This window comes from Lepisosteus oculatus, chromosome 2 (genome assembly GCF_040954835.1).
Source record: "Lepisosteus oculatus isolate fLepOcu1 chromosome 2, fLepOcu1.hap2, whole genome shotgun sequence".
In the NCBI taxonomy this organism is placed as follows: domain Eukaryota; kingdom Metazoa; phylum Chordata; class Actinopteri; order Semionotiformes; family Lepisosteidae; genus Lepisosteus; species Lepisosteus oculatus.
This window is the reverse complement of record NC_090697.1, coordinates 77365717-77388503: the sequence shown is the minus strand read 5'-3', so window position 1 is coordinate 77388503 and position 22787 is coordinate 77365717. Positions and strand designations below refer to the sequence as shown.

The 22787-nt window shown below is 49.7% G+C and overlaps 1 protein-coding gene across 9 annotated transcripts in view; it reads left to right on the top strand.

Moving 5' to 3' along the window:
• foxp3a (forkhead box P3a) overlaps positions 1-22787 on the top strand; it is a 55976-nt gene that overhangs the window by 30444 nt on the left and 2745 nt on the right. For all 9 annotated transcript variants that reach the window (XM_069184704.1, XM_069184693.1, XM_069184695.1 and 6 more), the window contains 9 exons: positions 15412-15584; positions 16275-16352; positions 17651-17765; positions 18184-18406; positions 19186-19290; positions 20178-20265; positions 21303-21377; positions 21812-21962; positions 22519-22595. In XM_069184704.1, coding sequence (XP_069040805.1) covers positions 15412-15584; positions 16275-16352; positions 17651-17765; positions 18184-18406; positions 19186-19290; positions 20178-20265; positions 21303-21377; positions 21812-21962; positions 22519-22595 — 1085 coding nt within the window. The remainder of the gene's footprint in view (positions 1-15411; positions 15585-16274; positions 16353-17650; positions 17766-18183; positions 18407-19185; positions 19291-20177; positions 20266-21302; positions 21378-21811; positions 21963-22518; positions 22596-22787) is intronic.

Genomic DNA, 22787 nt, shown 5'->3' with positions numbered 1-22787 from the left:
ACACTGTCGTGCTCATTTCCACCTGGCTGGCGGCAAGCAGGGACAGCTTCCCAGCTGGTTTCTACAGTCGTGCGCAACGGTGTCTTTGCCCTCCTGTCTTTTCAGGGCACAGCACTCATTTGCACTCACTGCCACTCAGGAACGGCCACAGGGCTGTCCTCCACATGGAGAAGACTCTTAAGGCCTGCTGTTTCCAGTTGTGCTAAGAGCTACTGCATGTTCAGCAGGTATTTTAAAACCCTCGAAGAAAAATAACTATAAAGGAATGACATTTCCTTCATAATAACCTTACCGTTCATATTTTTAATTAGGTTAGATTCGGGTTCAAGAGTCCTGGAGAAACAGGGGATGGGGGTTTGGACTCTTGGCCATCTCCCGGTGCTGCTCAGTCCAGGGCTCAGTCCAGGGCACGTGCACATGTGTTCTGAATCCCCAAAGTCAACCCAATGGACTTGTTCAGAACCAATCGTGAAACACGAATCAGGGGACACAAGAGGAAACTGCAGGGAAGCACTTCCTTACACAAAGAGTGGTGGCAGCCTGGAACATGTTACCCAGCCATGCTGCTGAAGCTGAAGAAAATTTTGGATGATATACTGGGATCAATTAGCTACTAACTGCCTAATTGCTAATTACGCCTAGCTGCTACCAAGCTTTTCCATTTTCTTAAGCGGCATTGCACTTGTAGCTTGTTGTTTTGCTTGAACAGGTACCAAGATGTGAGTTCAAGAGGCAGAGCTGCGAAGATGATTATCAGGATTGTATTTTCAAGATGTTCACTTGACGAGAAATGAAGAACAGTGGTTAGAGCTGTTCTTGATCAGTCGTGAAATTTCTTCACCAGGTGAAGGAGGAAAAAACAAATACTCAGTGAATTCAATTAGTTTTCACTTGATAAAATAAGCAGAATGACCAGACAAGCAAAATACAGAAAACTCTCCAAAATTCACCTGTAAAGTCTGGTGTGCTTTTTTTTTGTGAGCTATATAATTTTCAGTGCACCGTGCTTGACACAGAAGGCTTCGGTGCACTTTGTAAAGGCTTAATTTGTTCCCAGCCCCCAGAATTTGAGAAACCTGTTTTTGGTGGAAAGGTTTAATGCCATTAAGTAAATTAGGAATAGACTGCTAACTATAGGGTGTAAGGTCAGTTAGATACTAAATTAAAGGTAGTTCTTGCATTCTAATCCTGCCCAGCACAATTCCTCTGCTTTTTCAAATGTTAAAAGAAGAATCTTTTCTTCCTCTGGCACCTCAGCCTTCAAGCCTTTGATGAAACCCTCAAACAGATGAAGTGACATTTGCGCAAATGTCAGAATCTTCTAAAGGATGCAGACATTTTTAACCGGAAAGAGGCTGATTGCAGCACCCTTTCAACCAAAACTTTGGAAAAAAGGACTAATTATGCTAATAACTGTTACGCAGAAGAGAACTGTGAAGGTGAGCTGTATTTAATCGCATCTCTTTTGAGTGCAGAGGATGTTCACATAATGGCAAAACCACAGTTCGAAAGTTCATGGGATTCGAGAACACTTTTTTTTAGCTCTGCAGGGCTCATTTTTCCCCCTCGCGTGTATACAAGCACAACTGGACGCCTACTGTCGCTTCGCCTGTGAAGGTGGTGCAGCCACAGGTAGGAAACAGGCATCTGTTTAAGTAGAGCATGCAATTGGTAAGAACAAGAAGCAGAGCTCTGACAAGCTATTTGCTGATAATGGGATTGATCTCGACAGCTCCAGTGTTTTCACACAGAGGTAAAAGTCTCTCTGATCACTCCCAGAGAGCAAAGCATGGCCTCCGCTCACTCCAGAGGGCACCTCGGCCGTGTAAGCTGTCGTATTGAAACTCTGGAGCACTTACTGCTACCTCATCAATTTCCACATCACCCCTGTGTTTGTATGCTTAGTGAGGTGACGTGTTACTAGATTGTGTAGTGATTAAACAAGCCTTAATTAGTCACATTGCCTAAAGTAGGTAGAATGGGTGACATCCAGTCTTGCACGCTGGCCTTTGTATGTTTACTGCATGAGTACCATTATGATATATACTCCGTTTTTATTTTTTATTTAAAGAGTGTATTAAATATACTGCTGTCTGCCCGTTCTTGGAAAGTCCACTGGAACAGGGATCGTATGCAGATGCTTCAACTGGAGAAATGGGTTTTGCCCTCCTTGTCCTGTTTTGAGTGACTTTGGTCTCCTTCTGCTCTGACCTGCTGGAAACCTGTTGTCCTATTCTCCTCTCTCTTTTCTCCCTCCCTCTTCTTCTCTGCTGTCCCTTGAGTTTACCTGCGACTTGTTGCTTTTTTACACAAGCTTTTCAGGTTGTCTGCAGGTTGCTTTTCTGCCCTTTGTGGTGCAGTTCTTTAACACAATGAAAGAAAAAGACAAAATAAAATTTAGAATAAAGACTTTAGTGGACTGGTGATGCTTTTCTGGAGCACTAGCTTTTGTGCAGTGTTTTATTCTTGGATAAAACGGAACAGAAATCAGGGCGTACCATAACTACGGCTCTGCAATTTGCACGTCGTCGAAAGCGCTTACACAGTTAGACTAGTGGCAAGCAACTCCTTCTCGAAATTGCTAATATGCTTCTAATAATTAGATGACAAAGGTTTTTTTTAATTTTGCAGACCGTGGGCTGTGCCTTGAAAGTGATTCATCACTGCAGCCTGTTTATATAGTTTTTATTTTTTGCAAAGTGTTGCTTCCCGGCATCAACAATGCAGCTTGTGAAAAACAGTGCGCAGAGGCCAGGCCTTTCCTCGCCGTTCACGTGTGGCTGTGCACTGTACACCGATTGGGTTTCGAGCCTCTCTGCGGCGCCGGCAGCCTCACATTTTCCAGCGAGAAGGGATATTCCCCGCGCCGTCCCCAGCTCGCTCTCCCCTTCAACAGCACAGCCTCGGCCTGGTGTGGTCCTGAGATGAGCCCGGCACGCTCGGGGCGCACTGTGCCGTAAGGATACCGGAGGTTTTGCGAGCTGGGTTTCAGTTTGCCAAGACGAGCAGAGGCTGAATATTTCTGCTGCCGGGACGTCAGCCGCCAGCAGCCGGAAAGGGTGAGAGCTCATGTCATATCGACGATCCCTTGTGATCTAGACCCATGACAGGAATGAGGCTTCGTCACCTGACTGTGTAACCCACCGTGGGCGTCCGGTGTTGTTCTCTGTTGCTGTTTCTGTCAAGGTTGCTATGTTCCAGTGTTGACTAGCTCTTCTGTCAGCACAGTAACGGTGTTGAGCACGGTCAGACGCGGTGCAAGCCCTTGTGCCTCTGAGCCTCTTGCTCACATGGGGTGTGTCCTCTCACGGCAGATGCACTAGAATGAAACTCCATTACTACAACGCGCTACCCACTGGCTGCCTGGAACTGAGGTGTTACAATCAGTATCGTGCTGACGGATATGTCAGGTGTGGGTGTCCTGTGTGTGACAATATCAGACCCACCTACCCGTGCAGAAGGAGAGACGTGAATAATTTCTTGACAGATGAGAAAAGTGACGCTGTTTCTAGTAAAACCAGTGCATTTTCTGCGTGATCGATGTTTTGCACTAAAATGCCCTCAAAAAGCAGACTGATGCACAATGAAAATGCAAGCGTCTACGTTTTACATCAGTAACTCTCTGGAAACATACAGGCTGTTTTTGTCCATATTTAAATATGGAAGCAGATAGTTTATGTTGATGGCTGTTTGTAATACTGTTCCTTGTGCTAATGAAATACTGATCCTGTGAGCTGTAATGACAGGTGTTCAGTGCTGGGTATCTGAAGCTCCAGCATGAAGTGATTAAGAATCTGTAGAGACTGCCAGTCCAATAGACATGATTTTAATGAAGTAGTTCAGGTGGGCAGCTGTGTCAGCATGCGTAGTCTGCAAAGGAACAAGTAACAGGTTTATTCCATGCTGAAAAGAGAAGAGAGAAAACACAACATTACGTCTGTGAAGCCTTCTTCAGGTGTGAGACAATCATTTTAATGAAAGCAATGACAGCAGGAGATATGACCACACCCTGCTTGGGTAATGAAGATCGTCTGGTCGCCAGGCACATTGGGAAAAAAAGGTGTCTGGTGGGTGAGATGTTCTGCCTGATCAGTGAGCAGACTAGTCCAGAGCAGGGGGTCCTCTGAATGAATGTGATCTGCCCGCTCACAGGCCGATCAGGGGTCACGTGTTGAGAGCTGACAGGGGAAGTCACTGTGGCCAGAGACCATCGGAGGTGGAGGCAAACAGTAATGGAGTACTTTGCCATTTAGCCCTTGACTGGGCTCTTGGGAAATGAGTCCAAGCCAGCGGGTGGCGCAGTGGAAGTGTGAAGCCCAGCAGCACATGGATGAACAGGTCTTCTGTTTCTGAGGGACAGTCTGGAACTCTTGGTTTTCCAGGAGGATTGTGATTCCCGTACTAATTCCAGCTCGCACTGCCACCGGAGCTATCCGTCCGCGGTATGGGCGGTTCTCAGTGCCTCTGATGAAATAATAAGCTCTTAAATCATCATCCCGCTGGTATTTAAGCCTGGCCTCGTTCCCTGTGCAGTGCTCAGCCATCCGGTTTATTCCCAAGAGTCTCCGGCGTGTTCCCAGAATCCGCCTGCCTCTCCCATGCCTGACTAGTGACCGACCTTCACTAGTGTCCTGGATTCCCTTCGGCTAGTCCCTCTCCTGTGTCCGCGGGTAAGACGGTGCCTGGGTCTTCCTCGTGACTGCGAGCTGCGTGTGGCCACGCCCAGCTGCCCGCTTCTCTTTCGCCCTCCGCCCGCTGACCGCCCCGAGCCCCGGCTGGTGGGTTCGTCCCCGTGTCCCGGAGCGCGCTGCTGCAGGCTTCGGCTCGGACAGGTGCGCGTGCCGCGGTCTCGCTGCCACAACGGGACGCCTGTGGGGTCCGCTCTCCCGCTCCGTTGGCAGGAGAGGAGGCACAGCCCACCGCTGACCAGGCAGATACACAGATTCACTCGTCCTTCAGATTGTGCTGTGTGCTGGTTTCCGCAGGGCTCTGAGCCATGTGTTGTTACCAAAGGTCTTCCTTTTCCAGGGCAACCTGTGTCCTTGCCTCACAGTGAGGCTAAGAACCCCGTTGCAATGCCACCATGGACACAACCCAATATAACGACACGCATCAAGACCGTGCAGGAAAGAGCATGTCCACAGAGACACTGTTACTGAGCTGCACCTGCAGAAAGTCCTCGTCAGCTCTCAGCTCTTAAAGGTGTCTTTCAGCTGCTTGCTCTTGCCCTGGGGGCCTGCTCGTCTCCCCGATCCTCTGTGTGCAGTGGTGTCAGTGACCTGCGGCAGCATCTTCTCACTCTGCAGTTCACCTCTTATTGTCCGGCAGTGGCAACGCCTAGCGGGAGCGTCTGCCCGGCACTGGCACAGTGGTCAGGGTTCTTGTTAAACTCCCAGCTCCTGCCAGCCCAGCAGCTGACAGAATCCCACCGCTCTGACTCTCCGCCAGCTGGGGACTCCCACCTGCATACAAACACAACCGGCCCTGTGAACTGCAGCCCAGTGTTCTCCCGCTGAGTGTGAGAACAGAAGAGGAGAGAGGAGAGGCCTGAGCCCTGAGCAGACGTGCAGCAGTGGGAGGCTTCTGGAGTTCTAGACAGCATGTTTTTTATTTCCTTTTCCACTGAGCTGGTTTATCAGACAGCATCAGCTCCAGCCTGCAGGCCAGGTAGCCTAGTTCTGTCAGCTGTGCTGCTGTTTCTCTAGATGACTAGGTGGCCGAGCCATTTCTTTGGCGTTGCTGTGAAAACAAGGCCCCGATGCTCTCTAGCAGGATCCACTGTGTCTTTCCAGCTCGCTCCCGGCTCTCGCCGAGAGAGAGAGCGAGCGAGCGGCGCTCGGCTAGCCGGGCTGGCGTGAAAAGATTGCACGCGCGCCCGCACAGAAAACGAAAACGATATGCAGAGCAGCAGCCGGGATTTTTCATCATGATTCTTTGCTGTTATTTCCCGTCTCGTGACAACACTTCCAGACTGAAAGCCTCTGCTGGCGGCGTGAGTTAGTCATCGCCGGGCAGCTCCGCAGAGCGCACTCAGGAATGGGCTCAGTTTCGCTCACGATGACTCAGTTGCGCTTTTGCTCAGCCGGCGTAGAGATATTAAGCCTCGCCCGATCCTGTCAATGAGAGAGGCAGTTTTCTCTCTGCCAGTCATTCCTGGAGGGCCGTGTGCGTGGGCCGCCAGTGACGGCGCCGATGAATGAGCCGGGCCCTGTTTGTGTTTGCGGGCGGAGAGGCCGCGCCCAGCGGGGTGAAGGTGGCGTCCGGCCGCGAAACCTCAGCACCAGGGAGGTGACAGCGGAAGAGGGAGGCGCCCTGGCACCTCCAGCGGAGCGTCGGGGCTCCCCTTAGTCGCCCTGTGGATGCATCTGGGAGAATGGCCAGGAGGTGCGCCCCAGGAGAGGAGGGCAGGAAAGGGGGACCTCCCTCCAGCTGAGCTACAGAAGGGGACAGTGTGTGAGGGGGTGAGCTTGGCTTCACCAGGTAGACCCTGAGCAGGTGTGTTCAGCCCCGGCCTTTTCCCCTCTGGGTGTCAGGGCAGCTCAGTGACAGGCCGCTGAGTGGACAACACCTGGGCACCCGTCTGACCAGCACCCACAGGTCCCTCAGTGTCCTGCTCTGGACAGGGCTCTCATTAGCACCCTCCTGTGCCTTCTGGTCCTGGGACCCCGCTGGGGTAGCACTGTGGGTCCTCAGGAGTCTTAAATATCTGAAGGAAATATCTGAAACCTGCGGTGGACTGGCATCTCACCCAGGGCGTATCCTGCCTTGTGGGGTCAGCTCCGGCTCCCCACAACCCTGTACTGGACCAGCGGGTCAGAAGATGGATGGACAGGTGGATGGATGACCTAAATGTGACCCGTTCCCGGCCGAATGACCTCTTTTAAACTTCTTGGTCCATGACACACCATTCCCTGCGGGAAGGGCTCTGCTTGCTTTTCTTTTCAGTTTTCGGGACTTACTTGCTGAGCTGTACACGGAGGTCCAGTTTCTTTGGGAGCTGCTTTCTTCTTCCAGGCTCTGTGCTCCTGTGCCGGACTGAGCTGCTCGGATGTAGCAGGCTAGGCTCGGGCCTGCCCCAGTGCGTTGAGTGAATGGTTCAGTGGTGTGTGAGTTTCTCCCGGGAACGTCCAGGTCAATGACACGGATATTAAGAACGTGGGGAAGATCACAAAGAAAGAAGCCCCGTGTAACGGCTTCGACAACGTGGTTGGGCAGCGTGTCCCACAGCTCATTGTTTAAAAAGTGCCTCCTGTTTTGAAAACACTTCCACTTCCTGTGTGCTCTGGTCCACATTCCACCGTTGAGTCTGAAGAAAGCCACTGTGCTGGTTTTGTCAGTGACGTTGAGGATTGTGAGTACTTGTATCGGGTCTCCTCGCAGTCTTCTCCATTCAAGAGTACAATCCAAGATTCCAGAACAGCAGTATCACTTTGATCTAATATTACATATTGGTATTCCATCTAATTGGATCCATGATTCCTAATCAGACATGCTGTAATGGGACCTGAGTTGGATGGGTTTTTTGGGGTTGTGAAGAAGAGTGGGGTCCCCTACAGTCTACAGCAACCCTGGGCTGCAGTTTCTTGTGACTAAGACGTCTGCAGGCCTTCTGGGAATCACGTACCAAAGCCCATCTCTCAGGCACTTAGGATTTCTTACTGCTTTATTGCATGTTGTGAAATATATATCACAGTATATCCTGAAAGACCTGCTGGCTTTCATCCCTGCTCAGCTTAATTACTTAATTGAAACCTTAACTGAACTGACACGTTGTTTGGTTAGAACAACTACTCCAGGATTTTCTACTCCAGCATTTGGGATTGCATGGTATTTATGAAATGCGATAATTAGGCAACCTTCTACATGTTTAGGAACTGAAAACAGTTGAACAGTTCACAGTAATGCTATTAATGAGTCAATGAAGGGTCTAATTGTAGAACTGGGCACTGGGCGGGAACAGGAGCCAGCAGGTGTCTGTACCCCCAGGACCAGAACTGGGTGCCCCTGGGCTAAGGGTCCTTATTGTGAATGAGAATCTGTTCTCATTTGCCTTAATTAAATATAGCACTGAGTTGAAAAAAAAGATAATTCTTACTAACGGTATGCAGCATTCCTGTCTGCATCTAGTGTTGTTCTCGTTTGGTACCGTCAGCTCTGTTTGAAAGGCGCTGTGAGAAATAAAATAGCATTCCCTGCCAAATAACTGAGGTCTGACATCAGCCTCCTCCACATGCTGTGGATTCTTGCACATGGGTTTGCTCTTCAGATACGATCTTAATTACATCTTTTTTTAACCCTTGCGAAAAAAGCAAATCTGTATCTTGCGTGGCATTGTCGAAAAAAAAAAACTAACCGTTCAAGTGGGAAGGATGTTGTTCTCTTACAAGGAACAGAAGGCTTGGGTGCCGTACTGATGTGACATTTGAAACCGCAACACTCCATTCGATAAGGTTAACAAGCTGTGAACTGTTTCTCCAGAACAATACACACAAAACCTCATGCACACGCATGCACACACACACACACGCGCACACACACACACACACACACACACACACACACACACACACACACACAAGCTTTCCCTGCTCAGAACTGGGGGAAGAGAGAGAGGGATTGATGGGATTCTAGCCAGCAGGGCCTGGTACCTGCCTGGAGGAATCCAGGACACTGGACTGGAATCTCCAGGGCCCCTCTGTGAGCTGAAGTGCACATGGGAAGGGTTGTATCACTTCATACACCACTATACTAGGCGGTTGAAATATGAGTGTAAAAACTAAGACCTTCACAGCAGCTCTGTAGAGCTGTTCGGTAGTCAAGTGATCTGATGTGCCAGTTTGGCGTGGACCTGAGTGGTGTCAAGGGCCTGAGTGGTGTCAAGGGCCAAGGGCCGGGGACAGCGGAACCCCTCCCTACGGCCACCAGATGAACTGATGGGGAAGGGGCTTGTATTTCTACTGCAACTTAGTTGTGGGCGGGTATGGAGTTTGTCTCCTCTCCTGAACTGTCTGGTTTGAAGGACCAGTAGTGACCAGTAGTGGACCCGATTCCCGTGGGTCGTGGGTTGGAATCCCAGCGGGAAGCTGTGCTGCAGTACCCTGGAGCGAGATGCTGTGTCCAGACCGCCCCCGTGTGTATGTACAAAACACATCGGTCCATTGAAAACCCCTGAAAGATGCTCTGGATTAAACTGTTGGACGGATTATTATTTAACATGAATTAGAAATAATAATAAATAGAACAGAATGTTAGTGGAGCATGATTGGTGAATGAAGCTGTTAGCTGATTTGAGATCAAGCTGTTCTGCTGTACAGAGCCCAGCTAGGACCTGTCTTACTGACACCCAGGAGGCTCAAACACAGGGATTTCTAACAAGGGCCAAGATGGAAAACTTAGGCACTCAGATGTCAGAACTGGGTAGACAACGAATTCTACATGTTCGTTTATATTATTGTATATTTATCGTAATACATGTATCTTTGTATTTATTATTTGTGTTGTTTTATCTTGTAAATCAAGTGAGAATAAATTCTCATTTGCAGTGATGACCTGGAGACCCATCGACACAGCTGAGCCTTTTGTAGCGTGATCAGATCGAATGACCACACCTGACTGTAAACCCACAGCCCTCTGGCCAGGACTCCCTTATGAGAGATAATATGAGCTCAACGAAACACTCAGCAGCCTGAGACTGAATTTGAATCCCTGCAGCTCTTACACTTTTTTTCCTCACCTGAGCTCAGAATATTCCAGGGCCGATCAAAGTCAGGTAAAACTACAAAGAATTAAGCACTGATCTCCTGTATACTGTACCCACAAAAGCCCATGGGTTCGTGAGCTGCTGTCTGGGGTTTGGAGCCAGGCTCTGTGTTGGCTGCAGTGCTCCGCTGGCCGTGTGCACGCTGGCTCGAGGGCTCAGTGCCGGACCCGTGCAGCCTGATTGAAGAGACAGGGGAGAGCCTGAGGGGTGTTTCCTCAGGGCCGGGAAATACTGGAAACGTGTCTTACCTGCCAGACTGAAAAGGCCCTGGTATCCAGAGGGCACTGGCTATTAGATTTTCCCAAATTTAGGCTTATTGAAAACAAAGCAGCATCCCAAGACCCCTGGCCTGGAGCGTGCTTGCGCGTCTGACAGTGAGGCGTTTCCTTCGTGCAGCAGCAGCTGCGAAGCCACAGGCTCTGACGTTCTCTTCATTTCCTCCAGATATTACATTTCTGATTTTTTCTCTCCACTGGACAACGAAAAAGACCAAGGAATAGGCTAACCTTTTCACAGCTAAACGTTTTTTTTAGCGTGAGGCAGGGTTGTTTTTCTTTTTTTTTTTTCTTCTTCTTGAAATGCAGCGAAAAAGGTTAAAAACCACAACTTTTTTAGTACGCCTTTTTTCTTTCTTTCTGTGCTGGATTCCTGTTTCCTGTGCTGGGGTGAAATGCGTGTGTGTGTGGGGCTGGGTTTTTTGGGGGATGGGGGGGGTGTCGTAGTGGAGGAGGGGGAGAGAGAGAGAGAGAGAGGACTTTCAGCAACATGAAGCCAAGAAAGTTATTTTTCAGGCAAGCGCCTGAAGTGCACTTTGTCAGTAGGCCTGGGTGTGTTCTCTCGCCTTCCTTCCAGCTCTCCTCCTGCAGTGCGCACCCCAGCTCACCAAGAGCACCCCAGGGTGCCACACCCAGCGGGCAGCAAGCTCTCTCTCACCGCCCTCCCCTCGCGCCCTCAGCGCCGCAGGGGCATCTCTCTGAGGGCAGGTGCGATCTGGGAACACTGGGACGGAACAGTGCTGTCGCCCGTGGCACAGAAATGCTCTGCGTGTTTAGGAAAGGCAGCTTCAAGAACAGAAGCAGGCCCGGCCGTGCCAGCTGCTTGGGTGCAGGGGGGAGGTAATTAGGTTACAGGCTTTCAGCTTCTTGAAGTTCCTGGCCTGTGTGTCTGTCTGGGTGTGGGGGTATTTGCAACACGTTTTACAAAATGCCTTTGAACTCTTAGTGGTTTCGAGTCTTGTATCTTTCCAATACAACAAGTGTCAAACACATGCTGTAGGGAGTAGGATTTAGCCAATAAGACCAGACTGGGCACATTCCCAATGCCAAGAATTGGTCATAGGTTCTTTCATGATCAAAAAATCAGTTTAATATCTGAGGACAGAACCTCTTACAACACATTGTCTCCAGTCACCACAATGAGGCCTTAGATTGGAAATTCCTGACCAGAGGGAACAGCGCCACCTACTGGTCCACCAGCACCTCTTACATCAGCAGCCTTGTTTTCCCTGGTTTCGCCACTCAGTGCTGACCAGGCCCAGCCTTGCCTATCTTCTGCAATCTGACAGCCTCTGTCTAGAACACTGTGCCTTAAAAGGCAAGTATATGTATCTCCATCTTGAGAGTCACTCTTGAAAGGTCTGTATTTTCCATTTTGCACGGACATTTGAATCTGTTGTTCTATAGGTGAGAGTTTGTCAGTAACAGTAGTAAAAAGCAAAACAAAAAAAAACCCTGCACAACACTGTTTTTTTTTTTAAAAAAACATACTATGAAAGCATTAAGGGGGAAAAAAACCCAATAATGCAATAATATAATAAGTACATTTAAAATCTGCAGGCACAGCTTGGTTCCTTTTCCCACAATGTGTTCAAATCTGCAGTGCCCAGTTATTAATCACTGCCAGCCTGAGGTGCTGGTCAGGGGTGCAGATCAGTGCCTAGTGGTTAAATCAGGTCACCCAGTCAGTCACTGACTAAACTGGACTTGGCACCGGTCATCCGGAATAGGATTCTCCAAGCTGCAGCGATCCTCGTGCTGCTGGATCTGGAGCCAGGCGATGACTCCCGGGCCTGTATAGCTGGCCAGGTGTCTGTGTGTGGGAGCTGCACCCTCCCCTGTCTGAGGCCTCCTCTGCCGTTCGCTCACTGCAAGACAAAGAAGGAGACGGTAGCACAGCAGTCTGGGACAAGGCTTGGCATTCATGGGCTGTAACAAAAAAGCCCAATGAAACACTGTCAGATTCCTTTTCCTAAAGGATCGCTCAGCCCCTGAAACCTGGGGGCTGTCATTTTAAAACTCTACCAGGAGACTTGCTGACATGTGCCTACTTATATGGGCAAAGCTACCTGTATTTATGATTCAATTAATTTCAGATTCATCCCTTACTGTTAAACTACCTGTTAAACAAAAATCTTAGTAGGCCAACCACATACAGACTGAAAAGACTGAATTCTGACGGCCAGAAGGTGCTTTCTCACCTCTTCACAGTGCTTTAAGAAAAACGTGCAGGCTGGAATGAAAGAGCAAGGCAGCCTAACTGAAGCCGTAATGTACAGGTGTTCGACGGGCGCTGTCGTGGGACAGCTGTCGGCTTAAACCCTCTTCAAGGGGATTATTCAGAGCGTACATCAGCTGCTGCCCAAAAGACACATCACGCGGACAGCAACACACGCAGCAGCGTCTGCAAAAGTGACTCAATTAACAAACAGGAAAGTGCAGAGAACATAAAAATCTTCCTTTCAGGTTTCGAAGGTGAAGAACTGTGTACAGGAATTCCCCCAAGAGCGAAATTGTTTGTGTTTTAGACACTCACTTCAAAACGCCTCAGACAGATCAAGACAGAGCAAGAGCTCTTTTTACACTTTGGTCACATTTCACTGGTGGTTTCGCTTTCAGCTCCCTTTCAGCTGAGGGGAAAAAAGCAGCTTTTTGTTGTTGTGCTCATTATCGTCTCCTAGAGTGACGGAGGGCTGTGTGAAACTCGGGGTTTGTAGGGTTAACCTCCTGGGCTGAGCTTGACTGTCAGAGTGAGACAGTGGCCATCCGTCCTCCCAGGCGCATCGGGATCATTCCATCTCCTAAAAGGCTTTTATCTGAACAATTTCAATAATATTCTTGGTGTAGAGTGTACACACTGCTGGGCTATAATTCTGCATTTTTCACTTACTGTGTTTCCTTTTAGTGATGCTGTTTCATGCTAATTCTGATTGCTGTGTGTTCTGTAGCAGCTCTGTGAATGTGTACTGCGGAACAACTGATATGAATAACGTGCTCAATGAGCCAATTGGATCTGATTGGTAAATGTGATGGATTAATTACTACAACACTTCATATTGGCTGCTCATGTATAGTTGGCCTTAAGCTCTTGTGATCAGTAAGAGTTAAAAATGCTGAATGACAGAATCATTTTGTTCCCACCTAGACTAAGATGGATTAATATCTAACTAACGTCAAAATACAAGTAAGGCTTAGACTAATGCAGCCAGCCGCAGCAGGACTGTTAATGCCAGTTTAAAGCTGAAGGGTTTGGTGGTGGCATGAGGCTTGGTCAGGAAATGAATTCTTGATGATTTCAAAAGAGCAAGGGTGTTCTGGCTCAATTCCACCCTGAGCTTGTACACACTGACCTCTCTAAGCCCCCCTGTACCCAGCTGGTGCTGCAGTTTCTCAGTCCTCCCCCTAGCTTTCTGTGCAGTGGGGCTGCAGGTGCAGAATGGCTGTGGACTGTCACCCAGGTGGGTGTGTATGTCTCTGTAGGTGAATCGTGTAAGAAAACAGAGAGACAAAAAGCACCTTGCAATTACAGTTAATTTTTTTTTAATCTGCAAAGGTAGGAAAGCCTTTTGAATGTGTGATATGGCTCAATTGTGAACTGTATAAGGAGCTCAGTTTTGGAAGAGCCTGTCAGACATGTAGCATTTGAAGACGGTGGAATAGAAACAGAGGTTTTTGTGACACTTGTAAGCTCTGTTCTCCTCTGATGCTTTTCTGCTTTTTCAGTCAACCTGTCCTGCCCCCCCAACCCCTTCTGAGCTCAGACACGTCTCTGAAGCAGCTGCGTGTCTGTACTGTACAGCAGCTGTGTGTCTGTGTGTCTCCAATGCTGATCTGCACACTTCACCGCAGTCTTGGAATGCACCTGTGTACGACCGCAGGGCCCTGCTCACCCTAAAGATGTGGGCTCCTCGCTGCTACAGTGTTTTGATACCTTTCATGTTACGCTCGAGCGTGCACCCAGTAGGAAAAAACACTGCGCCTCTGAGTGGCATCTTAAAATGGCAAGAAAAGGCTGCCCTGACGTCTGAGGACATCGCTCTGGGCGGTCTCCCGCAGGTCTCCTCCGTCTCCCCTCCTGCGTGGTCCGTGTTCCCGGTTGTCTGGGGGTCCGGGCCCTGTCTGACTGGGCTTGAAGAAAGTCTAGGACTCTGTGGCGTCAGGGAGAGAGGAAACGCCAGCATCAATCAGGGAGGAGAGACAAGGAAGGCTGAGGCAAGAACAAATACGGTATAACTCTGCAGAGAGACTCCATTACAGTATCATCTCCCACAGTCCGGCTGGTCTGAAGCATGGTGACCCTCAAGGTATTCTGTAGCCGTGAAGAACTGAACAAGATGAGCTGAGCTATGTTCCTCGGCACAGACTGGGCCCTGCAGCTCCAGAGTTGCTGGTTGAAGACTGGGTTCGTTTTTTTTTAGCCGAATCTAACGGGCCGATAGGCGCTGGGGCTTGTGTGGACATGAAGCGGCCAGGGGAGACGTGAGAGCCTACAGCGTTCCCCAGAAAGACACCTCCCAGTGTCTGCTGCAGCCGTGCAGCTCACAGGGCAGAAGAGCAGGAAGTCGGGCCTTTCGAGTCGACAGCCAGCACGATCAGATTGCACGGCATCTGAACTAAAGCAGACTGAAAGTTCAAATGTATATATCAGGAATCCACTCAGACAGCGTTGTTCCAAACCCTCAGTGCGCTCTGACGGTTCATTTGCAGAGTTCATTTGCAGAATTAAAGGAACATCTGTACCTGCCCGGGGACTGGGAAGCCTCTTTCTTAGCAGTCTGATCCATTTCAGGTTTCACCAGTGCAGGCTCACCCATGTGTGGTACTGTTGAAGGCTGCTTTCAGAGCCTGCTGGACTCCTTGCATTCTGCCTGTGTAGATCCTGACTCAAACTGCTGAGCTCCTCCTGTGAGGAGCACCGTTCTGTTTCGTGATTAAGTACTGTATTTTCAGGGAAGGCACCAGCCAATAGTGTTTACTTACTTTTCCTGCAGTTTGCACCCATGGCTGCGTATGTCAGGCCAGTTTCAGTGGGTGCATTCGCTGCTGTGGGTACGAGAGCTGACGTTTTCTGTTGCCACAGTCAGGCTGACCAGCAGTGTCTGTTGAAGCAATCAATTGAGAAGACAGACTTTCAGAGCTTTTGAATGCACTTCAGGTTTAAGTCCATTTTTCTCTTCCCAAATACTTGCCAAATATAAATTTCCAAAACAAAATTTAAGCAGAAGATTTCTTTTTCCTCATCTCTTGCTGTCCTTTGGTATTTTCTGTACCGGTAAACTTGGGAAATATTGTTGTTCTGAGTCAAAAGCATCAGACACCACCTCTCAGTTCTACTGAGCGAAACTGAGGGTCGGGTTTTTATTTCCTGCGTTGCAGGGATGCCGGGCAGTGAAAGCAAGACGCAGAGCAGCGCGGCGGCCAGCAGGGGGTGTCAGCAGCAGAACGAGAGGCCGGAGCCGCCTTCCCAGACTCCTCCTCAATCCTCTGGACGGAGCCCCCCACAGCACCAGGCTCAAGCTAGCCAAGCTAGCCAAGCTAGTGCTGGCCAGGTAATGATGAAGAAGAATGTGGAATTTAGCAGGTGTGGGAGAGGTGACTGTGCTCTCACTGCGGGTGATGTCTATGTCTGCAGCTGCTGTAGAGTCAGCAGTAACAGGGCCTTGGTCTTTCAAACACCTGGCAGACGGAGCTCAAGCTGATCACTGTAACTTCCTGATGGCGACATAGAGACAGAGATCTTGAACTGGGACCCTAATGCCAGCAAGTCCTTCTCTTCTTCATCGTGTAGACGGAGCAAAGCAGGTGTCCGAAAAGCTTCTTGATCTGAGGCCGCACCGGCTCCGGGCACAGGCTGAGCTACCTACGCACTGCCGGTGTCACGGGTTCGAACCTGGGCCGTGTCATTGATCACCCAAGCAGCCGTGCTCCGCTGACTCCACCCTCTCCAGTTTGGCAAGCTGGGGCTCTCTTGCCAAGTTGGCAATCAGCATGCAGGCCCCTGGCGCCGCCAGTGAGGGCCGGAAACCTGCAGCCTGCCACATGCAGCTGAGCGGGGTCTGAGGGGTCTTCCCGTGCAGGGGGCTCTGCCACAGGCCAGTGGGGACCCCCGCACAGTATTAAAGCCCATGGGGGAGCATAAGAAATCACAGAGGAAAAACAAGATTCCTGTTGTCTCATATTGTCTGCAATCCTGGTTCCCAGCCCCAGATTAATTCCTGCCTTTCCATCTGCACCGGCAGGGGGCGTTTCCAGTCCTGCTCGGGCCCAGAGGACCCCTCATCAGCTCGGCCCAGCTTCAGGCCCTCTTCCTCCAGCAGGTGGGTCCCCCCTCTGCGCCACCCTCTGGCCGGGGCTGGAGCGGAGACGATTCGCGCGCCAGCCCTCCGCCGCGCCAGGCTGGGCGCCCTGAGGCTTTCCGGGTTTTGCGATCAGGAGTGAAGTCCGTCTGTCGAATCCATAAAAGTTTATTTCCAGCTGAGCCTGAGCTCAGGACTGGTAATAAAACTACGGGGGCAGGGGCTCATGGTCTGGAACGTGAGCAGGGCCTGGTCTGGACGTCAGCCCCTTTGTGTCTCCCCGGCGTTTGGACAGTAACTCTGTAAATGCAGTAGGATGGGTAGCTGTTCTGTGAAAAAAGAAACAGAATTTCTTATCTGTTGTTATATCTTCCATCTTTAAAAAAAAACACTGTTGTAGAGTGCAGTTACGAAGTGAGTGCATCACAAACAGATGCACATGCTTTTTGGGGACAGTCTTTGGGATTCTGCAGCAGGCTTCTGCTAGTTTGATTTCCTTGAGGACCAAAGCCACAGGTGTGAGACCACTGTTTCTCTGCTGCTGAACTGCATTCAAACTCTCTCCAGGCTGATCTGCCGCAAAGCTTTGAAACAGCCCCCTCTGTTGGAAATGTGTCACAACAGCAGCTGAGCGAGGAGGTGGCTGTGATGTCATTGTGCTAGCAGCTTGCTGGCAGGTGGGCCAGAAACCATTAGAAGTGATCCCATATCCAGTATCCAGTCACATAGATATGAGATTGATCACATCAATCATTGAGGTAAAGATTGAGAGGCATAGTACAGCAATAAATGTAATAGTAATAAGCCTTTATCTTGCCCTGTATCTGTACTAACTTCTTGTCTTTCTGATCATACACTAAACTACGGTCTGGATCACTGTGTACAGAGCACATTTTAACGGACATGCTGTTTTTGTAGGCCTCACTGCATTAAGACAATGGCTAAGGCTTCAGACCCGCAATCTTTGTCAGGCTGATGCTTAGCCAGCATGAAACATGAGCTTTTGGTTAGAACGTGGGAATCACTGGCTGTCCCTCAAGGTCGAGGACGATAATCTTCCTTCAGTACAAAGGGTATTGGGGGTTTGGTGAGGCGTGGTTCTGTGACAAACTCGTACGTACCGTAGCTATAAATCTGGCCCGTGTTTCTCTGTTGTACTGTTGGGTAGTGACCTGTTTCCTGACCCTCCTTCCCCTCCCCACACATACGTACCTTCTTCAGCGTGCACCAGCTGGGGCTTGGCTCTCAAGTGCTGCGAGATCCACAATGTGCTGAAAGGTGCTCTATACTGTAGGTGTACAGTAAATCCTGTCTTTCAGTATGCCAACGAGGAAGTGGGCAAGCAGCTGCTGCAGCTGGTCTCACTCAACCCCCTCCAGTTTGGGCAGCACAGACCTTCAGTCCTGCGAAGGGGTGGTCATCTGGTCCCCCAAGGTCAGTAGCATCGAAAGACTGGTCCGAGCTGCTCCCCTGCCCTGCCTGGGCTCACGGCACCATGAGACGAACAGCACAGGTTCTCTTGAACTGCAAAAAAACACATCTTTATCAGAACGCTCCTCCTCGCTTGAGTTCTTCAAGCTGCTCCTCACTCTCCTCAGCCCTGAGCTTTAAATCAGTGCTGCCAGTGATTTTTTCCCCTCTTTTGATCCTTCTTGGAGCTGTAAATGAGAAGCTATGAACAGTTTAAACAGTTCTTACTTTTTGCTCTCGCACAGCCAGTGCAGTGTTACAGTCAGTTTGATATCTAATTCTGGTGAAAAGTGAATGCAAAATTGTGAGTCTTCTTCCTCAGATGGAGCAAGGCAGTATTGTTGTCCATTTTCCTCCCTGCGTGACTCTGGTGTCTCTGCAGCCCTGTCCAGCCTCTCCAGCCTGGCTGCGCCGCTGTCTGGTGTAAACCCCGCCCCCAAATCTGACTCCATCCCAGAGTGCAAGGTGGAGGCCAATGGGAACCTTGCTGTACCCTCCCACCGGCAGACAAGCTCCTCCCCACAGCACACAAGCACCTCCCCCCAGCCCAGGAAGACGAGCCCTCCTGTGAAGCTTGGCTCAACACTAAACAGCAGAAATGACGGGTGAGTGTCCTGTTCTTGACTAGATGGTAGCAGAAAGCCCTACAAAAATATAGCGCACCTACAGCCCTGGATCCCCTTATGAAATAAATAAATTGAAAATCAAGAAGTAAGATTGCTTTAATAAAGATATAGTGACAGTTTTCTTGATTTCAGACTTTTCTGGTCATTTCTTGGAAATATTACTATATTCATTTCTTTTTTATTAGAAAATGGGCTACGCTACACAGTCTCTCTGTTGTAAGAATGTGTGCAGCCTCGGGGTCAACAACTCTCCATGTGGTTTACATTGTAACTCTCTAATGTATCTAGCTTTCAGTGCTTTGATGGAACAGGATAGAGCAGGATAGAGCAGGAGCAGGATAGAGCAGGCAGGGACACAAATGAAGCTCCCACTGCATAGCAGAGTCATCATTTCAGGACTTCCACACAAGGGGTAAAGCTTGAAATATACTGCATCTATGCACGTAGTCTGCCGCCCATAGCAACTGAGGTGGACCTAACAGCCACGCAGTAGGAGCTCCATCTGATCCACCAGCAAGAAACTGAGCTAGAAGACTCCCTCCTGTCACTGCTGTCCCTCTCTTTTTAAACGGGAGCCCCATCATGCACACCTCCCCGCGGACACCGGTGGTGGTGTGCTGACCCTGCCTGGCGCAGACTTCACAGGCATCAGCACCGACCGGTGCGGTCACTCACAGTTCAGGGTGCTCCTCCTAACCACGGCTGTTCCAGCCCACAGACAAACCTCTCAGCTCACCCGGATGTCCTCTCTCCCCTAGTCCTGTGCAGCAGGTGCCAGAGAGCTCCAAGACGCTGTTTGTGAACGGGGTGTGCAAGTGGCCGGGCTGTGAGGAGCTGTTTGAGGAATACTCACTCTTTCTTCAGTAAGTATGAGGCCAGCACACACCCCCTCTGACCACTGTCTCACTTCCAGTGTGACCAGCTGCCACGGCGTTTCGCTCTGGAGATCCAGGGAATGTCCCATTACTGTTGTTAATATTATTATTATTCCATAATCGGCTTTGCTTAGAAAAATGGGGCTGTGAGCCCGTAGGGAATTATGACACGCTCACAGTCCAGACGTGATTTGCTGAGGATCAGTCTGGCATCAGTGTCGTTTTGAAGAATCTGTCTGAACAAATCGAGTTGACGTGAGACACGGTCTTTCAGCGCAGGAAGCAGATATGGTGACGACAGAGAAACACACCTGTGCACCTTGGCATTAGTGTTAATTCCTCATGTCCGTGTGGCTGCTCACGGGATCATTTGCCTTATCTGGCTCAAGATGTTTTCTACCTAAAACCTCCTTTCATAGCAGTGCTGAAGCTAGTGGTTTCAGGGACCACAGAGGAATTTAATCGCTTTCTCGTCTAGTGTTCAAACTCATGTGCCAATGTCATGTGTTAGGGAAGATTGTTACACAGTCCTCTTGGGAACCCTGAGCTGCACATGTGAGGTTAACGGAATACTGAACAAGTGCCAGCAGTCTTCTTATCTCCAGGCACTGTCAAGTTCACCCCTGTTCACAGAGCTCTCAGATCTTACCCCACCCTCATCAGCTGTTTCCTCAAGCCCTGGTCTAGCAGGCTAGTCCAGCTCAACATGAAGCCAACCTGTGATGAAGATCAGGGAGAACTGTAGCAGGTTATCTCTTCAGTTCAGGCTGTAACTTGACCAGGAGAACCTGCCAGGCTGTAGCTGTCCAGGCGCAGGGACAGCCCAGGTGGCGCAGGGCTCCTGGCTCATGGGCTCATCACTGGCTCAATTCTAGGCACCTGTACAGTGACCACAGTCCTGGGGAGAAGAGCATGGCGCAGTGGAGAGTGCAGAAGCAGGTGGTTCTGCAGATGGAGAACCAGGTCAGTTGCTGCCCAGCCGTCTGCTTGATGTGAACAGAGCTCTGGAGCCACTTGTGCTTGGATAAGGCCTGCCCAGTTATTGGACTGTCCCACATTCCACAGGATATGTAGCTCTCACTGCTGAAGTGTAATAACTGAGTCCGGTTTAGCTATATTTTACAGCCTTCTTAAGTCTGCTGTGGCCATCGACAGCAAAGAATGCATAGAACATTAACCAGCTCCAGCCTACATACACACATCACCGCCACCCTCATATCAGATGAGCCAATACCAGTGGAAACCATAAGGAGGTGCATTTAAAACTCATACCTGGATGCAGTTTCACACAAAGGGTGGTGGGGGTGTGGAACAAGCTGTCTATCCATGCTGATAGCTTATTTCAGGATATAGCTGGAGATCCTTGTTTTTTTTTTCCATCTCTGTCCCCAGCCTCCTCCTTATAGCCCCGTCAGGTTGTAGAAATGTGGCTCTGGCCTGGGGTCTTTGACCTGGTCTCCTGACCTGGCTTGAGCAAATTTTGAACAGGCACCTGGTATTGCACACAACACCACAGCAATAGCTGAAAGTCAGGGCAATATCATCAAGAATAGCTGCTGGACCATAAGTAGAATGTGGACTCTTAAACCCCCATTCATGTAATAACACGGCTGGACTCAGACTATAAAAACCTCTGTAACACTGTTGCAATCGGGGCACTGTGGGAAATACAGTACACCTCATGTGTGTCTCCTTCGGTGTTCTCCGGAAGCGTCTATTTTCATTACAATTAAACTCGTCTCAGACCTTCACTGGTCTGCGCTGTGACTGCTTGCATCCCTACAACGTGAAGAGATTCAGACACACCTGCAACCTGCAGGCAGTCTGAGTCCCTTGATTTCAGATCTGATAATTTCAGATAGAGCTGAGCTCTATCCCTGAGTGCAACAAGCCTTCCCATTCACCACGAGAGCAAATTCACAAACTGAATGCAAACTAGGAGCAGACTGGGTAATGCAGCAGAGGGCTAACGACTGGACCAATCTGTGTTGTGTTCCCAGCTCGCAGTGGAGAAACAGCGATTAGTGGCCATGCAACTCCACCTTCAGCTGTGTGACCAGCGCTCCGCTGGCTCGGTGAGTGCTCTGTACACACAGCGTCAGGCCCTGCTAGCACGAGTTCACACACGCCGGAGCAGTAGCTCATGTTGAGGTTGAGAAGGTAGTGTCTTACCCTGTCGGCGCTGCCTGTGGGTTGATCCCTTGGGTAATGTTTAAAGCAGCAGTACAGCTTATCTGCATCTGATGCGTTCATACAATTACTGTGTTAAATAAAAATGAAAGCAATCTTTTCACTTATGTCTACAGTGATTTAGGAAACACTTGAATTGATTTGGTGTCATGACAGCAGGAGGCATCCTTCTCGAAAAACACTCAAGCGTTTCTGAAACCAGTCCCTCAAGCCCATGGCGGTGAGCTCGGTGAATCCGAGTCTGTGGCTGAGGGGGGCTGGGGGCCTCGTCATGGTGGCGGGGTGTGGAAGTGAACGGGCTTGTGTTTGGCTCTTTCAGAAAGCGCTGGAGCTGTCTGAGGGGCCTCACAACTACACTCTGACTCTCCCACAGCCACGCCTCCTGGAGGGCTCCCCCACGGGCTCCAAAGACACCCCAGAACTGGTCCGACCAGGGTACTGGCACGTGCCCAGTTCACATCTCATGCCAGGTAATGTCTGAGCACGGGCTACGCTGACACTTCGCCTGAGTGTCAACGCAGCCCTGGTGAAAACCTGGTAAAAATGTGCGACGTAGAAAACGTTTCTCCTCTGCTACCAGACCAGATACAGGGCATGTGCCTTCTGCCAGCTCCTCTTCCTGCACGGTCTGCAGCAGCTGCCTCTGTGCTGATTGAGGGTGAGCTCTCCAGGCAGGAGCTGCTCTGTTGGATCACATTAACAAGGAGCAAGGACCAGGATCTCTTTGCCCTGTGGTCTGATCTGTGCCAGATCATACCAACAGAAACGCACTGGCCGGCTTCAATAAAGAAGCAAGCTTGTAGATGTGCCAGAGAGGTATCTGATCCAGAGTGCCTGTCTGTGGCTCTGTGAGGCTCTGTGAGCTGTGGAAGTGGGTTACTAGAGTGAGTTTTATTGGCCAGCTTGCTGATGTGGCTTCATATCAGACAACAGCCAAAGCCACAGGAGGAGTTATTTACTATGACATATCCCCCTGATGCTGGTGATGGATTTACTGCATTTAAATGTATACATTTTGTTTTACAGAAATTGTCCCCAGCATTGAATATTACAAGTATACCAACATCAGACCTCCATACACCTACGCCTCTCTGATTAGATGGGTGAGCACTAGTCATTGTATTTATTATAATATAGGAATCGTATTTCCTTATTTGCATGTTTAGTTGGAACAGTTGTAGCTAAACACATCAATTAGCATGGCAACACAGTTTATCTTGGGGTGGGGCAGAGAGACAACAACACTGACTTTCTGTAACACTGAGCTTCTGAGTGTACAGTACCACACAATAACA